This window comes from Falco peregrinus, chromosome 5, assembly GCF_023634155.1.
Source record: "Falco peregrinus isolate bFalPer1 chromosome 5, bFalPer1.pri, whole genome shotgun sequence".
Classification (NCBI taxonomy): Eukaryota; Metazoa; Chordata; class Aves; order Falconiformes; family Falconidae; genus Falco; species Falco peregrinus.
Window position 1 is genome coordinate 25531708 of NC_073725.1, and position 18296 is coordinate 25550003.

General features: G+C 57.6%; 1 protein-coding gene and 1 gene segment (V, D, J or C); both read right to left on the reverse strand.

The window, feature by feature from the left end:
* Nucleotides 1–1152: 1152 nt before the first annotated feature.
* Nucleotides 1153–2539, reverse strand: LOC129784442 (uncharacterized). The gene is made up of 2 exons (XM_055803733.1): nt 2315–2539; nt 1153–1745 (listed from the first exon to the last, which is right to left on the reverse strand). Exons 1-2 carry the CDS (start codon nt 2364–2366, stop codon nt 1153–1155), a joined length of 645 nt encoding a protein of 214 aa, XP_055659708.1. The 5' UTR covers nt 2367–2539.
* A 6518-nt stretch (nt 2540–9057) lies between these two features.
* LOC129784443 (T cell receptor alpha variable 4-like) lies at nt 9058–13088 on the reverse strand. The segment is given in 3 exon segments: nt 9058–9106; nt 12030–12327; nt 12864–13088. Coding segments are annotated over 3 exon segments (399 nt in total).
* Nucleotides 13089–18296: the final 5208 nt, after the last annotated feature.

Below are 18296 nucleotides of genomic sequence, written 5' to 3' on the forward strand. Positions count from 1 at the left end.
GAGGTGTATTGAAATGTCAGAATATGAGATTAATGGGAACTGGGGAGAGTCGACTGGAACAGCTTGTAGTTACCTGCCAAGAAATCGTGAACTTTTAATTCCGGCAGGGGGAGATCGCGACCACCGACTCATATACCACCCACCCAAATCGTACCCCAGACCCATTTCTAGACCTTTCTAAGCTCTACTGTGCAGAATCGGATATAGGAGGAGAATATGTTAATGATTTAGGGGAAATATCATGGTTATGCATGAATACTTAATGAATATGTAGGAATAAGTTTTATATATGGTGTCTGATTTTGGGACCCGGCGTGCGTTGATCGTGAGAGGACTCGCTCACGCACCTGGCCGTTAAGAAAGAAGTGTCTGCTTATCTACATCACATTGGTGTCGATAAGCTCTTAATTCCGAGATTTCGGTAACAATGACAGTGCTTTTTGCCAAGCACTTTGCATATGGTGACACCATGACTGAAGGCCATGGCTGAGAGGATCGGGAACTCAGGCATAGCCAGGAAGAAGCAGGAAAATAACAGCAGGAGACACAAAGGATTGTTCTGTTGGCAAGGAATCTTGGGGACAGCATCTGGGGGACGATGGTGGTGACACAGCAGATCTCCAGGAAGGAAAGCCTGACAGGAAGAAATGCACAAGGATCTGCAGGGAATTGCCTGATTTGAATGCCCAGGGAGCTTGTTAGTGTTAATAACAACTCCAAGCTGAGATCTTTGTGTGCGTCCTTGGGATGGGGAAAATTACCGGGTGGAAGCTGCTGCTGTGTTTGCCCAAGGCAGCCAGGCAAAGGTGAGACACCCACTAAGCTGAGCATCGTGCTGGAGCATTTGCGTTCGCTTTATTCTTGACATCGTGAACTCCCTGTGCCATGGCAGCACTTGGAGGACCTAGAGGTGTCACTTGGCCTTCCTAAAAGTCATGAAGAGCTCAGCATCCTTGGCAAGAGGAGAAGCAGCCTGAGGTGGCCTGGATGGGAATCGGTCCCCTCTGGGAAGGCGTTGCGGGACAATGCCGGCAGGCCTTTTCAGACAGGCCAGGGGACGCCACGGTACCCGCAAGGCTCTGACCCCGTGCTGGGCAAGCACGAGCGCGTGGTGGGAAACACGCTGCGCCCCGCTGCCTTGCACAGACCCTCTCAGGCTCCCCGTGCAGCGCGGCCCAAGCGCGGCTGTTTGCTGCCTCGGAGCACCGATGCGCAGCAGCCCTCGAGGAGGAGAGGTGCTGAGCCCGGGCAGCGACTGCAAGGGGCACCCGCTGATCCCGGTGCCGGTGCCGGTGCCGCAGGCGGTGGCGGGAAGCGCCCGCGGCCGGGCGGGGCGAGGCGGCAGCGCCCCCTGGCGGGCCCGGCCGGGGCTGTCCCCCCGCCCCCGACACACACGCCCGGCGCCGGCCGCCGAGGTTCGTGCCCGGCCGCAGCCCCGGCTCCGAGCCCCGTGTCTCCCACGGCGCAGTAATACACCGCCGCGTCCCTGCGCCGGGGCCGGGCGAGCCACAGGGCGCTGGACCGGCGGTCTGCCGCCACCGACATCCGCCCCGGAGGGTCCTGCACCTCTCTGGACCCTTTGTGACCGCTCGTGATGAATGCGGGGCCTCGGCCCGGGAGCTGGCGGTACCACTGGATGAAGTCTCCTGTCCCTATGCTGGGATGTGAGCAGCTGATGGCGATGCCGGTGTCCTCGGTGGTCTCTGCCGACGGCTCCTGCTGCACCTGGGCTCTGCCCACAGCCACTGCCGAGGAGAAAAAGAAGGGGGAATCCTCAAAACCTGCTTTGTGCCCTGCCCCGCCTGCCGTTCGCCATGGCAAATCCCAGCCAGGAACGTTCGGGCATGGGGGGGGGGGGAGAAGAGTTTCCAGAGGATGTCTAGCGGTGCATTAACGGAGGTGTCCGTTAACGGCTGGCAGACATACGAACGCGAGAGTGACAGGTGGAGTCACTGGACAAAACCAGGGACAAAGGGAAGGAGCCCGAGGGGAAGCAGCAGCGGGGAAGCAGCAGCGGGGAAGGAGCCCGAGGGGAAGCAGCAGCGGGGAAGGAGCCCGAGGGGAAGCAGCAGCGGGGAAGGAGCGGCTGCAGGCGCTCCGCGGCAGAAGGCGGAGGGAAGGAGGCAGCGGGCAGGGCTGGACAGCGAGAGCACGGCGAGTTTCCGCAGGGAAGGCGGGATGGCAGCAGAGGGAGGGAGGGACGCGAGCCCGGCGCGGCGGCAGGGCTCCGTGCAGAAGCCCGAGGGGACGGCAGCCCCGCGGGGGCCCCCGCAGGCCGAGCCCCGGCCCGCCCCCCGCCGCCAGCCCCGCGCACCCAGCAGCAGCGCGGCCAGCCCCGCCAGCCCTGCGCCCCGGCCCCGCCGCATGCCGCCGCTCCGCCGCCCGCGCCTCGCTGCCCCGCGCCAGCCCCGGCTCTGGGCGGCGGCCGCGGCGCCTCCTCTCCGCCGCCTCCTCTGCTCCGCGCCGCCGCCAGCTCCGCCCCGGGGCTGAGCCCGGCGCCGGCGCCGCTCGGGGGCTCGCCGCAGCCTGGGGCAGCAGCGGGGCCTCGGCCCGGGAGATGGAGCAGCTTCCAGAGCTGCCTCCCCGCTCCGGGGCTGGAAGCGGCAGCCCCCGCTGCCCTGCGGGTGCCGGGGAGCAGCCTCAGAGCCTGCCTTCTGCTGCCTCTGCAGCCCACTTGGGTCATAGAGAAGGTGTGCGAGAAGATGCCGCTCCAGCTGTTGCCCAGCAGTGCTGAGAAAAGGGGAGCAATCGCCTCTCTTGGCCTCTTGGCAATGCTTTGTCTGAGGCGGCCGAGGATTCCCTTGGAACTCCTTGGCGCAGGGGCACAGTACTGGCTCATGGCCAGCTTGGTGTCTACCAGAAGCCTTGTTTGTTCTCTGCACAGGACTGCTTTCTATGGGTGACCCCGGGCTGCCCTGGTGCGTGGTGCTGTTCTTCCAAGGACGGGAGTTTTTCCCTTTCCCTTGTTTCCCTTGTTTCCCGCCCGCGTCCCCACCGGGAGCTCTGAGAGAGCAGAGCTGCCAGAAACGACTCTGCCAGGGGAACCCAGAACGAGAAAGGGAGGAGAGAATTCTTGTTCTTAGCATGCCTGAAATGCCTGTGCTGTGCTCCTGCCTCCTCCAGCAGTGGCACCTGTTGCTCCTGCACTCAGCAGCTTCTGCCTTGCCAGGGTGGAGGGGCGACAGGCCTGCAGCTGGGGACCAACCTCTCTGACACATCCCCCCATGCAATGTCGTGGGAGTCTCTCCTTCCCTGATGCCTGTGTCCTCTCTCTCACAGCACAAGGCCTTGGTGGGGTTGGCCTGTCCTAGCGCCTTCACGGTGCCTAGCGCCAAGCTCCTGTCAGCACAGCCCAGGGCTGCAGCTCTTACAAACATCATCTTCAACACCCCCAAGCCCTGCAGACACCAACTGTCCCACTCAGCCCCACAGGCACTGTGGACTTTCTCCTTCTATCCAAAAGAAGATCGGTACTCGAGGAAGCAACACAGGAAGCTTTGTGCCCCGCTGCTCAACCCCTCTTATAAATCAGCTTCTGCCAAGCTCACCCAACACCACACAGCCTTTCCCGATGGCCGTAACCCTGCCAATTTCCCTTTCCTCCAAACCAGCTGGATCTCCAGCTGTCCTCCCCTTACTTCCAGTCCCATCAAACAAACCTGCCAAACTGTTTCTGCTCTTCCCATAGCATGATGTAGGTTGGACAGGGCCGGTCAGGGTTGTGTCCAGACGAGTCTTGAAAACGTCCAAGGCCAGAGCCTGCACAACATTTATGGACAGTGCATTCCAGTCCTTGAGCTTTTTCAGGGTCAAAAAGAACTGGAAAATAAGGTCCTCACATGTCAGTAGAATTCCGCAGGTTCCAAACTGTGTCTGTGGCCTCTCGGCCTACCGGCACCGTGCACTTGGAGAAGAGCCTGGCTTCATCTTCTCCACGTGCTCAGAGCACGTAGCTGTAGACACCCATAAGGTCTCCCTTTGAGCCTTCTTTTGCTAAGGCCTCGTTCCCTCAGGCCCTGAGTGCATCATGTCCTCAAGCTCCCTGCCTGCCTTGGGGCCTCCCGCTGGACTCCCTCCAACACGCCTGTACCTTGCCTGCACACCGAGGAGCCCCAGCCTGAACGCAGGAGCCCAGGCATGGTCTCAGGAGTGCCAAAGAGAGGAGAAGGATGACTTCCCTGCCTGTGCTGGCTCCGCTTTCGCTGGCATCTCAGACCGCAGTAGGTGTGCTTTGCCACAAGGGCACACTGCTGACTCACCTGCAGCCACTGGCCACCAGGCATCCCCTGCCTCCCCAGCTGCCTGACCTCCAACCTGTGTCTACAGCACGGTCCCAGCGCCCTCCAGAAGCTGAAAGGTGCCTCTCCCCGGAGGAAGTGCTCGATCATGGCTCAGGCCTTTGGAGAACAATCCTCTTCTGGTGTGTCCTACCTGCATGGTCGCTTCTGGTGGAACTGCAGCGTAAATTCCTTCTGCCTGTGATCTGTCAAGCCAGAAAGGTATTTCAGCATTGCCTGGCTCCGTGTCCGCCGTATCTATCCGTTTGTCAGCTTTGGCACTGGGCTCATGCTCCACCTCGCTTTCTATAAGCTGCCAAAGGCTGATCCATGCATCTGAACAGGGTGAGATTGCAGGCTCAGGGTTCAGCCAACCCCCAGGTGCAAGGCAAGGAGGGGAATTGCTCAGGAATTGGCTGCAGTGCTGGGGGAACATACCTAGAATTCCCTTTACCTGTAAATCTCATCCCTTCGGGTGGGGAGAAGTGTCTCTTGGCAGCCACCACAGTCTCATATCCTATTTCCTCCATGAAAATCCCGACGTCTTGACAAAAGTGTACAAGTGGAAGGATGGAAATCCCTACATCCCTGTCCTCCACCGAGAGGGGATTATGAGTGTGTCACTGTGGAACTGCTCCCTCTGCAAGGGCAGGGGCTGGTCCCAGACCCCTGAGGAGATCACCAAGGTCAGGCGGGAGCTGCTACCACTGAGGGATTTAATGTTTCTTTTCCTTTCTTTTCCTGGTACCATGGGAATTCTTTGGGTGGCTGCAGCAAAGGGGATGTTCTCCAGCTTTACATTATCCTCCACACATAGGTTTGAGATGTGGACAGGCTCGATATCTGGAAGGGCCTTGAAAACGTCCACTCTGCGGTGCTTTCTTGAGCGCTTCTCATCATCAAAGAGCCTGGATCCAGACGCAGCTGCACAAGTCACACAGGCCTGTGCCTCACAGCAGTACAGGCTGGGGAGGCAGAGGCCCAGCCTCACCACAGCCCCCAGGTGCTGCTGCTGAGTAGGCTGAGCTCAGAGCTCCAGGCAAGCAGTGGCAGGGAGGGATGTGCCCCTCACAGCACCGCCCATGTTTCTATGCGCTGCTGCGTGCTGTGGGCACCACTGTGGGCTCAGTGCACAGAAATAGGCAGCGCTGTCCTGGAGCTCAGCATCCCGCACATGCAGAACCACCTGGGAGGTCTCCACAGACAGTGAAGACGAGAACCTCCCTGAATCCACCTGCGGTTTCCATTTGTGCACTTCCTGCAGCAGCATCTGAGGGGACTGCGTCTGGCGCTGCTGGTACCAGAAGATGTAGGAACTGGCAGAACTGGTGGAGAAATTGCAGCGCAGAGCTGTGCTGTGTCCTCTCTGGATGGTCATTTCTGCAGGGAACTGGAGCACAGAGTCCTTTTGGGCATGACCTGTAAAGCCAGAAACTTCTTTCAGCCTTGCTTGCCTGTGCACCAGTCCATCTGTCACTTCCTGGGCTTGCTCACTGTCCCCGCTCTCCATCTCACTTTTCCCAGGCTCTGAGATGCTGAGCTGCTTGTCCCTGCACCCTTCTTTCTGCAGCTGCTTGCCACTCCTCACCGCCCAGATCATCCTGCTTTCCAGCAGTGCGCACATGTCTTTCCAGCCACTCTTTCTCTCCGTATCTGCCTCTGAGCTATGTTAACTGCTGCTGTCTCCTTCAGCAGCGGCAGCCATGAGCTGTCCTTCTCCCACCTCTGACTGTATCTTCTTGCTAGCGAAGCTCCTCCATATGACACACCACGTCCTCTGCCCTTGCCCTGTCCCTGTACAGCATTTCAGCTCTCCTTGACTCTAGTTAGCCTTCTCTGTTTGTCCCCCGAGGTTTAGAGACAGCCCTGCAGAGGCTGGTAACCTTTTCTCCAGCACACCTAGGAGAGAAGCTCCTAGATGCCACACAGCTCCGTTCCCCAGCGTCTTCCCTCTTTCAGGCTTGGACTGTATTAGCAGCACACTCAAGAATGCTCGGTACCTGCAAATGCAGGGTAAAGTCTTGTCCTTCCTCTTATGCTCGTTACTCCTGACATCTCCCACATTATTTGCCATACCCACCTGCAGCCCCGGCTCTCCCTACAGAAACACTCCCTGATCCCCCAGGCCGTCAGGACTGACACCTCCGTGCTTCCACCACCAGCTGCGCAAACTCTTGCCTCGTTCACCCCAGCCTGGAAGTGGCATCTCACCAAAGGCTGCCAGTCCCGCCAGGGCTGCCAGCACAATCAGGGCCATGTCACGCTCTCCCTTCACGGGGTGTGCAGGCACCTGCCAGCCGGAGGGACCTGATGCTTGCAACTTCACCTCTTCCTCTGCCTCTGCCCGATCAAAGAGGCCTCCAAACCACAGCCCAGAGGGCGGAGCAAAACTCTCTCCCTGCTGCTCCAGGCAGGCCTCGTTGCACCTGTCCCCCAGCCTCTACCACCAGAACGTTCTCCAGAGCCTCGTGGTGTAGGTACCGTCCATCAGAGGGAATGGCATCCCTGGTGATCTTCTCCTGGCATCGGACCCAGGTGTCGCACACTCTCCCTTCCCCTCTGGCTGTGGAGCAGGAACCTGAAGAGAAACATCTCTGTAAAGAGCATCTGCTGCAGAAACCAGCCGCACAGGGACAGGCACGCTCCCGCACTCTGGCAGGGGGAGGACACTGCCACACAGCTCTCCGTTGTACAGGCAGTCCCCCTGTGTCCCTTCACCTGCCCACATTAGCCACAGGCGCCAGGTGCTTGTCCCACCCTGGGCCCCAGAACCGCTATCCCCAGGCAAGCCAAAGGGCTGCTCGGTTTTACTGCCTCCTGCTCCTGGAGCAGGGCTCCTCTGCCACTTCTCACCCAGGGCCCTTGGCTCACACAGCTGGCAGGGACTGCAGAAAACAGCTGGCGAGCGCAGCAGCCCCCATTCACAACCCCGCTCCCACAAGGCCTTCAGGGTCCTGCTGCTCAGCCGAGGCCGTGGCAGAAGGACGGTGGGCTGCCCTCTGCTCTCCAATGTCTGCAAACCTGCCAGGGGCTCCTGGTAATGCACTGTAGCTGCCACCACAGTCCCCAGCTGAGGCAGGACGAAGGGCTGAACCTTTCCCCTCTGCCTCTCAAGCCTGTGCACATGAACTTTCACAGCTGCGTCAGCTCCTGCAGCCGCACCGGCCTCGCTGGGGACTGGCTGGGACCAGGAGCCAACTTTGACATCTAGATGAACACGCCAACCAAATGTTTTATATATATATATATATATATATGTATGTATTTAGTATCCAATCATTGGTAAAATATGCATGATCATTAGTGAAAGATGTAGCTTAGATAGAATATAATCATTTGCAAAGATGGAGTGCATCCTTCCTTGCTTAGAGGCAGGTGGCCAATGCTGTGAAACCAGATATATGGCCTTCTATGGAAACCGGTGGTTAAAATCAAGTAGGTAAGGGAGGCTCCCTTGGTTCCTCCTGGTAGCCCGGGCCAGGCTTTGGTGGGATCTGAGAGGAGAGTGAAACCAGATGTCTCTGCATTTGAAATCAGGTGATCTTGTTTATTCAACACTATAAGAGCTGGACCCTCTGACAGTGACTTTGGAGACCTCACCTATGAGTGGATGCCCTGTGTAGGACCTCCCAAATGCCGGGACAGGCTCTCCAAATCCTCACTGTAACCAGGGCTCCCAGCAGCTGTGGACCCGGATGACGGTAAAGTATTAAGGCAATTGGTGATGTATCTTTCTTAACCGCTGTAGCCTGTCATAGGCAGCAGTGATTAGGTGCATTGCCTTGTTTTATTCTTGCTGTATCCTTTCACTTACTACTTGTTTCACTTCCTATTCTATTTTTTAAAATGTAAGTAAAGATAAACTCACTTCTTTAACTAGGGGTCTCTTTTCGTTGTACTGACCCGGTCTATGGCAAAACACCTCTCTGCAGGAGGCCTTCCCACAGCAGCAGGAGCAGGCTGGAAGTGGACTGTGAAGCCGGGGCAGCCAGTTTGTAATTGTGTGCCTGAGCCAACGTTACAAAGGTACCAGCAAGAAACCACTTCTCCTTGTGAATTCAAAGCAATGGCTTGCCCCCAGGCTGTCTCAGTTGTGACTTTCTGTTCTAACAGGGCCTGGCTATGTTAGTGGGGTGGAAGAGATCCCCAGCCCCTGCCTGCTGAGCAGCAGCAATGCCCGGCTCATGTGGCAGGAGGACCTCTGCTGCCTGCCTCCCTGTGCAGACCCAAGAGGAGTCGCTCCTCGCCAGGGACCACGACTGAAGGGCAATGTTTTATCAGGGCATTTCACTTGCATGTCTGAAATCCTTTTTCCCTAGCTGTGCTACAAGGAACCATCACCTGCAGCAGCACAGCTGCACTTCCTAACCCAACCACAGTAAACCTTGTAACAAGCTGGAGTTCCTTCTTAATGAGGATAGCACCTGCAATGGTCCTTGTAGAAGAGGGAGGGATGGCATTTCTCCATACAGACGAGCAAGCCATTTGGCCACAGCACCGCCAAAGCGCTGCTCCTGGCCCTTGGCATGCCCCCTGGTTTGCCTGCCCGACCGAGGAGATCTTGGACATGGAGGAAACGGGTACAGAATCCATGCAGGTTTTACAGTCCAAACTAAGGGCGCTGCTGCCAGAGGTTCTGGGGTTTTTTGATGGTGATTTAAACCACCTACTGATGGAGCTGCCATGGTTCTTTACAGCTCTCTTACTCCCCTGCTGATTGCCTTGATTTATACCCTGAGAACTCAGGATGTCCCAGCTGCTACTATCTGCTGATTTGCAGTCAACTTCTGTCCAGCTTGCGGTGGTTCACAGTAGCAATGATGTCAGACCTGTTTCCAATGGAAGAAAATGCTCTAAAAGCATGACCAACCGCAATGGAGTAATCCTTCTGTGGACACGATCTGCACAGTGTCCTGTGCCCTGGCTGTGGCCTGCTGATGTAAGGGGGAGTTTGTGAGCATTGTGGACTGTCTGAGAAGGGCATATATGACTGTTAATTGAAAACACTTGATTCACAGAGGTGAGGAGTGGAATGTATTTGGTTTATGGGGCAAGGTTATGGTAGCAGGGGGGCTGCCGGGGTGGCTTCTGTGAGAAGGTGCCAGTCAGTGCCGCCCCATGTTGTTCAGAGCCAGTTTCAGGTGGCTACAAGACGGACCTGCCACTGACCAAAGCTGGGCCAGTCAGTGACGGTGGTGGCGCCTCCACAATAATACATTTAAGAAGGTTGAAAAAGTGGTGCACAAGAGCATGTGGGAGAGAGGAATGAGAATATGGGAGAGAAACAACTCTGCAGGCACTGAAGTCAGCAAAGAAGGAGGAGGGGATGAGGTGCTCCAGGTTCATGTGTGGCTCATGACACAGGTTGTCCCTGATGAGCTGGTGATGCAGCTTGTCCCCCTGCAGCCCATGGAGGTTAAGGGTGGGGCAGACATCCACCTGCAGCCCATGGAGGAGCCCATGCCACAGCAGGTGGATGTGCCCTGAAGGAAGCTGTGACCCCATGGAGATCCCATCATGGAGCAGGCTTCTGGCAAGATCTGTGGCCCCACGGGGGATCCACGCTGTAGCAGTTTGTGAAGAACTGCAGCCCACGGAAAGGACTCGTGTTGGAGAAGGACAGTCTCCCACGGGAGGGACCCCACACCGCAGCAGGGAAAGAGCATGAGGAGGAAGAGGCGGCAGAGGGAATGAGTTATGAACTGACTGCAGCACCCATTGCACATCCTCCTGTGTTCCTCTGGGGGAGGAAGTAGGGACGTCAGGACGGAAGGTGAGCCCAGGCATAAGGAAGTGTTGCAGGGAAGGTGTTTTAAAATTTATTCTCATTTCTCATTCTCCTACTCTGATTTGATTGGCAAGAAATTAATTTCTCCAAGCTGAGCCTGTTTGCCTGTGACACCAACTGCTGGGTCAAAATTTCCCTGTCCTTGCCACAAACCATGAGCCTTCTTATTTTTCCATCCTGGTGAGTAGTGGGAGTGATAGAGCAGAGTGGGGGAGACGTTGCAGCCAGGCAAGGTCAACCCAACCCCAACACGCCATGCTCATGCTGGCCCAGTACAGCAGTAGAGATAGTTAACTGTCACAGCAGTATCCAAACTAGCCGGCTGCAACAAGGCTTTTACCATCACATACCCCCTTAACTTCAATAAGTAGCTCCCGCATCTTGCCCCGGCAGAGCTGCCAATCCCTCACAAGGTTTCACAAGGTCATCTACTGTCCATGCTGTTTCCTCATCCTCTTCAGGCCAGTACACCCTGCTGCGTTCCTCTGCTGCATCTGGATTCTCTCTTCACCCAGGGCTCCTCTTGCAGCCAGCCTCTACCTTATCCAGCCCCACCTTCTACTTCACACATCTCCCTGGCACTCTCCTTGTTTTTTTATACATCCAGAACACACGTGCACTCTTTCTCCTCCCTCTGCTTCTTCCAGGTCTCTCTTCATCCAGTGGTCCCCTTCCATACCCCTTAGAGCTATTTAACTACTTAGCAGGAACCAGCCACAGCTGCACATTATCCACATCAGCCAACCCACCGACCCTGAAGGCAGCCCACAGCTGTGTATTATCAATGTTAATTAACAGGACTTCATTGCTCTATAATTCCTCTACAGCTAACAAACTTCCCTTTGCAGAAGGGACATTGCAGCAGCAGAGCCACCTGGGAGGAGGTGACCAAAAAGCCCACTGCCCACACTCCCGGCGCTGGCAGGGAGCAGAGCTTCTTTGTCATGACAGTGCTTTTTGCCAAGCACTTTGCGTATGGTGACACCATGACTGAAGGCCATGGCTGAGAGGATCGGGAACTCAGGCATAGCCAGGAAGAAGCAGGAAAATAACAGCAGGAGACACAAAGGATTGTTCTGTTGGCAAGGAATCTTGGGGACAGCATCTGGGGGACGATGGTGGTGACACAGCAGATCTCCAGGAAGGAAAGCCTGACAGGAAGAAATGCACAAGGATCTGCAGGGAATTGCCTGATTTGAATGCCCAGGGAGCTTGTTAGTGTTAATAACAACTCCAAGCTGAGATCTTTGTGTGCGTCCTTGGGATGGGGAAAATTACCGGGTGGAAGCTGCTGCTGTGTTTGCCCAAGGCAGCCAGGCAAAGGTGAGACACCCACTAAGCTGAGCATCGTGCTGGAGCATTTGCGTTCGCTTTATTCTTGACATCGTGAACTCCCTGTGCCATGGCAGCACTTGGAGGACCTAGAGGTGTCACTTGGCCTTCCTAAAAGTCATGAAGAGCTCAGCATCCTTGGCAAGAGGAGAAGCAGCCTGAGGTGGCCTGGATGGGAATCGGTCCCCTCTGGGAAGGCGTTGCGGGACAATGCCGGCAGGCCTTTTCAGACAGGCCAGGGGACGCCACGGTACCCGCAAGGCTCTGACCCCGTGCTGGGCAAGCACGAGCGCGTGGTGGGAAACACGCTGCGCCCCGCTGCCTTGCACAGACCCTTTCAGGCTCCCCGTGCAGCACGGCCCAAGCGCGGCTGTTTGCTGCCTCGGAGCACCGATGCGCAGCAGCCCTCGAGGAGGAGAGGTGCTGAGCCCGGGCAGCGACTGCAAGGGGCACCCGCTGATCCCGGTGCCGGTGCCGGTGCCGCAGGCGGTGGCGGGAAGCGCCCGCGGCCGGGCGGGCCGAGGCGGCAGCGCCCCCTGGCGGGCCCGGCCGGGGCTGTCCCCCCGCCCCCGACACACACGCCCGGCGCCGGCCGCCGAGGTTCGTGCCCGGCCGCAGCCCCGGCTCCGAGCCCCGTGTCTCCCACGGCGCAGTAATACACCGCCGCGTCCCTGCGCCGGGGCCGGGCGAGCCACAGGGCGCTGGACCGGCGGTCTGCCGCCACCGACATCCGCCCCGGAGGGTCCTGCACCTCTCTGGACCCTTTGTGACCGCTCGTGATGAATGCGGGACCTCGGCCCGGGAGCTGGCGGTACCACACTATCGATTCTTCTGTCCGTATGCTGGGGTGTGAGCAGCTGATGGCGATGCCGGTGTCCTCGGTGGTCTCTGCCGACGGCTCCTGCTGCACCTGGGCTCTGCCCACAGCCACTGCCGAGGAGAAAAAGAAGGGGGAATCCTCAAAACCTGCTTTGTGCCCTGCCCCGCCTGCCGTTCGCCATGGCAAATCCCAGCCAGGAACGTTCGGGCATGGGGGGGGGAGAAGAGTTTCCAGAGGATGTCTAGCGGTGCATTAACGGAGGTGTCCGTTAACGGCTGGCAGACATACGAACGCGAGAGTGACAGGTGGAGTCACTGGAGAAAACCAGGGACAAAGGGAAGGAGCCCGAGGGGAAGCAGCAGCGGGGAAGCAGCAGCGGGGAAGGAGCCCGAGGGGAAGCAGCAGCGGGGAAGGAGCGGCTGCAGGCGCTCCGCGGCAGAAGGCGGAGGGAAGGAGGCAGCGGGCAGGGCTGGACAGCGAGAGCACGGCGAGTTTCCGCAGGGAAGGCGGGATGGCAGCAGAGGAGGGAGGGACGCGAGCCCGGCGCGGCGGCAGGGCTCCGTGCAGAAGCCCGAGGGGACGGCAGCCCCGCGGGGGCCCCCGCAGGCCGAGCCCCGGCCCGCCCCCCGCCGCCAGCCCCGCGCACCCAGCAGCAGCGCGGCCAGCCCCGCCAGCCCTGCGCCCCGGCCCCGCCGCATGCCGCCGCTCCGCCGCCCGCGCCTCGCTGCCCCGCGCCAGCCCCGGCTCTGGGCGGCGGCCGCGGCGCCTCCTCTCCGCCGCCTCCTCTGCTCCGCGCCGCCGCCAGCTCCGCCCCGGGGCTGAGCCCGGCGCCGGCGCCGCTCGGGGGCTCGCCGCAGCCTGGGGCAGCAGCGGGGCCTCGGCCCGGGAGATGGAGCAGCTTCCAGAGCTGCCTCCCCGCTCCGGGGCTGGAAGCGGCAGCCCCCGCTGCCCTGCGGGTGCCGGGGAGCAGCCTCAGAGCCTGCCTTCTGCTGCCTCTGCAGCCCACTTGGGTCATAGAGAAGGTGTGCGAGAAGATGCCGCTCCAGCTGTTGCCCAGCAGTGCTGAGAAAAGGGGAGCAATCGCCTCTCTTGGCCTCTTGGCAATGCTTTGTCTGAGGCGGCCGAGGATTCCCTTGGAACTCCTTGGCGCAGGGGCACAGTACTGGCTCATGGCCAGCTTGGTGTCTACCAGAAGCCTTGTTTGTTCTCTGCACAGGACTGCTTTCTATGGGTGACCCCGGGCTGCCCTGGTGCGTGGTGCTGTTCTTCCAAGGACGGGAGTTTTTCCCTTTCCCTTGTTTCCCTTGTTTCCCGCCCGCGTCCCCACCGGGAGCTCTGAGAGAGCAGAGCTGCCAGAAACGACTCTGCCAGGGGAACCCAGAACGAGAAAGGGAGGAGAGAATTCTTGTTCTTAGCATGCCTGAAATGCCTGTGCTGTGCTCCTGCCTCCTCCAGCAGTGGCACCTGTTGCTCCTGCACTCAGCAGCTTCTGCCTTGCCAGGGTGGAGGGGCGACAGGCCTGCAGCTGGGGACCAACCTCTCTGACACATCCCCCCATGCAATGTCGTGGGAGTCTCTCCTTCCCTGATGCCTGTGTCCTCTCTCTCACAGCACAAGGCCTTGGTGGGGTTGGCCTGTCCTAGCGCCTTCACGGTGCCTAGCGCCAAGCTCCTGTCAGCACAGCCCAGGGCTGCAGCTCTTACAAACATCATCTTCAACACCCCCAAGCCCTGCAGACACCAACTGTCCCACTCAGCCCCACAGGCACTGTGGACTTTCTCCTTCTATCCAAAAGAAGATCGGTACTCGAGGAAGCAACACAGGAAGCTTTGTGCCCCGCTGCTCAACCCCTCTTATAAATCAGCTTCTGCCAAGCTCACCCAACACCACGCAGCCTTTCCCGATGGCCGTAACCCTGCCAATTTCCCTTTCCTCCAAACCAGCTGGATCTCCAGCTGTCCTCCCCTTACTTCCAGTCCCATCAAACAAACCTGCCAAACTGTTTCTGCTCTTCCCATAGCATGATGTAGGTTGGACAGGGCCGGTCAGGGCTGTGTCCAGACGAGTCTTGAAAACGTCCAAGGCCAGAGCCTGCACAACATTTATGGACAGTGCATTCCAGTCCTTGAGCTTTTTCAGGGTCAAAAAGAACTGGAAAATAAGGTCCTCACATGTCAGTAGAATTCCGCAGGTTCCAAACTGTGTCTGTGGCCTCTCGGCCTACCGGCACCGTGCACTTGGAGAAGAGCCTGGCTTCATCTTCTCCACGTGCTCAGAGCACGTAGCTGTAGACACCCATAAGGTCTCCCTTTGAGCCTTCTTTTGCTAAGGCCTCGTTCCCTCAGGCTCTGAGTGCATCATGCCCTCAAGCTCCCTGCCTGCCTTGGGGCCTCCCGCTGGACTCCCTCCAACACGCCTGTACCTTGCCTGCACACCGAGGAGCCCCAGCCTGAACGCAGGAGCCCAGGCATGGTCTCAGGAGTGCCAAAGAGAGGAGAAGGATGACTTCCCTGCCTGTGCTGGCTCCGCTTTCGCTGGCATCTCAGAGCGCAGTAGGTGTGCTTTGCCACAAGGGCACACTGCTGACTCACCTGCAGCCACTGGCCACCAGGCATCCCCTGCCTCCCCAGCTGCCTGACCTCCAACCTGTGTCTACAGCACGGTCCCAGCGCCCTCCAGAAGCTGAAAGGTGCCTCTCCCCGGAGGAAGTGCTCGATCATGGCTCAGGCCTTTGGAGAACAATCCTCTTCTGGTGTGTCCTACCTGCATGGTCGCTTCTGGTGGAACTGCAGCGTAAATTCCTTCTGCCTGTGATCTGTCAAGCCAGAAAGGTATTTCAGCATTGCCTGGCCCCGTGTCCGCCGTATCTATCCGTTTGTCAGCTTTGGCACTGGGCTCATGCTCCACCTCGCTTTCTATAAGCTGCCAAAGGCTGATCCATGCATCTGAACAGGGTGAGATTGCAGGCTCAGGGTTCAGCCAACCCCCAGGTGCAAGGCAAGGAGGGATCTTCCCTCCTTGGGCTCATTTGGCCAGGAATTAAGTCACGAGCATGATCATGCCTCCTGCCTAGAACCATTCTCTCCAACGGCAGCTCTCGGTGGATGCTGGGGGGAGCCTAGGAGCAAGACAAGTAGGATCCTTCTGCTGAGGATTCACTCCTGTGTTCCAAGCCCCTGGGCTTGGACTTGGCTGAAAAAGTCGCCCCCATACCAATCTCCACAGCTTTCCTCACTGGCACAGAGGCTGGGGAGGCACACGCCCAGCCTAAGCACAACCCACAGCACCATGTTGCCCTCTGCTTTACAGCCAGGCTTCATCCATCCCTCCAAGTACCCACCTGGAGAACCCCTGGCGGCCTGTGCTGCCCTGGGCTCCAGGACACCACCGCTGAGGCAAGCGTGCTGGCTGGCCGCTTTGAACCGCATGCAAAGAATGCCTGGAGAAGGGATCCTTTACCACCGGTTCACGGCGAGGGCCTCTGCCGCTGCACAAACCAGGTTTTCCTCTGTGCTTCAGAAGCCCAAGAACGTCGACTCTGAACAGCTGAGTGAGCTACTAGAGCCGTGCAGGCTTCCTCTCCACCACAGACCTTGTGCTCAGGAATTGGCTGCAGTGCTGGGGGAAGAGGATTCTCTTACCTGTAAATCTCATCCCTTCTGGGAGATGGAATTGTCTCTTGGCAGCCACCACAGCCTCATATCCTATTTCCTCCACGAAAACCCCGATGTCTTGACAGAAATGTACAAGTGGAAGGATGGAAATCCCTACACCCCTGTCCTCCACCGAGAGGGGATTATGGCTAATGAAGCACATACAAGCATAGCAAAAATGTGAAAAGGCCAACACCATTATAAGGGCGTTTCTGTTGCATGCCTGGCAAGTAAAGCCTTTTGCCAAAGCCCTGCCAGAGCGCTGCTACTGGCTCTTGGCACGACCTCTAGCTTGCTTGCCCAACGGAGACCATGGAAAGATAGAAAAGGGGCACAGGATCCACCCAAGTTTTAGACCTCAAACTAAGGGCATTGCTGCCAGCGGTTGTCCTTTCCAATGGAGATTTAAATCATGCTGCAGCTCTTCTGTGCAGAAGACGGGCACTGAGCTGTCTCAGGCTGCGCTTCTCATTTCAATGCTGTGGCCTGGTTCTATGCCTCATGTGTCTTCACCTACACGGGAGGCCCCGCGAAAAGGTCACTAGGCAGAGTAGCGGCTGTTCTCTGCGTGGTTCTTCCTCTTCTGCTCAACACCTTGGTTTACACCCTAAGAAAGGAGGATGTGAAAGCTGCTCTGAGCAGGGTCAAGAGCTGGCATTTCTTCACATGAGGGAAACAACCAGCAGGGTGCCATCACCCTCACCCCCACATCACCGTAGGTCAGGGAGTTGGTGATCCAGGTATCCTGAGGAGGCCCTGGCCTCTGCTGTGCCCTGCTACAAGCAGAGCCTGGCCTTCAGGCCCGTGTCGTTCTGCACAGATCCCTTGGCCAGGGGACAAACTCAGCCCGTCCATTGCAGCTGACGAGCTTTCAGGCAGCTTCGGCTTGGTGCCAGTGATTGCGCTGCCCTTGTGTCCTTGCCTCTATCTGAAGTGCAGCAGGAAGGTCTCATGTGAACATGGCTTCTGTTTCGCAGCAGAAATGCTGAATAGAGCTGTTTTATTTCATGACAATCGTCTTAGAGTTTGACTGACCAAGAAGGGGTGACCTTTTCATGGGCAGGACGAGCGTGGTGTGCTGTGCCCTGACTGGAGCCACCTATTTGACAGCACGTAGCTTAGGGCTCCCAGCGTCTGAAGGACATAGGATTATCTGTACTGCCATCTCTTTCTTCAGTGGCATTCTCTGGGATAAGAAATGGCCATTTACAGAGTCTGGGTGCCTTTCCACTGGGAATCAAACCAGCAGCTCCTGGTGCAAAACGTTTGGTGCAGCTGGCAGGTCCCCGTGGGAAATGCCTTTGCAGGGGAAGGACAGTGATTTAAAGAATCACTCTAGCAATATATGAGCAAGCGCAGGTTATCTTTATTTGGCAGCGGTGGGTGCATGGGGGATCGCTCCACCAAAGTCATGCACAGCAAGGGAACCTTTCAGCCCCTTCTTTATACAAGTCACTCATGTCTATTCATTAACTTTCCATGAACTCATTAACATATTTCACACCTGGACAATTAGCACAACATTCCCTCTGTCACCCATTCAAGGATTTAGTACATCTTCAAGTTAACAATATTAAGATATCTCATGCCTGGACAATTTAGCACCCTCCCTGTGTCACCCATTCAAGGATTTAGTACACCCTCAAGTTAACAATAAGGGTCTCCTCAGACAAACATGAGCACATGTTCTTTAAATAAATCGTATATGGCCCATTATTCAATAGTGAAGCAGAGACAGAGCAAATGCCCGACTGGGCCCGCGCACACAGCCATGGAAGGCTGTTACGGGACACGTGGCCTAGGTGGTTTTCCTGGTGAAGCGGGAAGTGAGGAGGGATTATCGGAATGTCCCAGCCCCCCTGAACAATTAACTTGTTTCAGGCAGCGTGGGCCCGCACAAGGAAAAGGCAAGGAGAACCTGTGCTGTGTTGGTTGTGGCATCCGTGCTGGAGGTGGACGTGGGGATGTTCGGAGCTGAAGCAGCAGCCCCAGGTGAGATGCAGGCGCGGTAGCTCAAACGCATCTGGGCAGCACATGGTGGTGTGGGAGCAGGGGGCACACGGGGTGGCATCCCTCCTCACCTGCAAACCAGCCCAGGGAAGGGGTGTCCCCTCTTCAGCCCTGGGGCAGGGACAGGGCTGGCCAGGGGCGGGAATGAACACAGCCCTTGAGTTCTGCTTGTGACACTGCGGAGCCAGCACAACACTCACCGTGTTACGGCTCTGCTGGATACTGGGGCAGAAGTAACCCTAATTCATGGCAATCTGCACCATCACCCCAAGACGAAAGCAATGACCGGTAACACAGTTGGGAAGGGGCTGTTGGGGGCAGAGGCAGAAGAGTTGTCTCCAAAAGTCTTTCTAACCTTGCAGCCAGGAGGAAACGAGCTACTTACAAGTTGGGGTGGGCTTCCAGAGTGCCCTGCT

Bases quoted from the DNA above. Each gene is read 5' to 3' on its own strand.
- LOC129784442 (XM_055803733.1), bottom strand. From the start codon at position 2,366: ATGCGGCGGGGCCGGGGCGCAGGGCTGGCGGGGCTGGCCGCGCTGCTG. The intron at 1,746-2,314 runs GTGCGCGGGGCT...TCTCCTCGGCAG, and splicing joins GCTGGCCGCGCTGCTGCTGG to TGGCTGTGGGCAGAGCCCAG.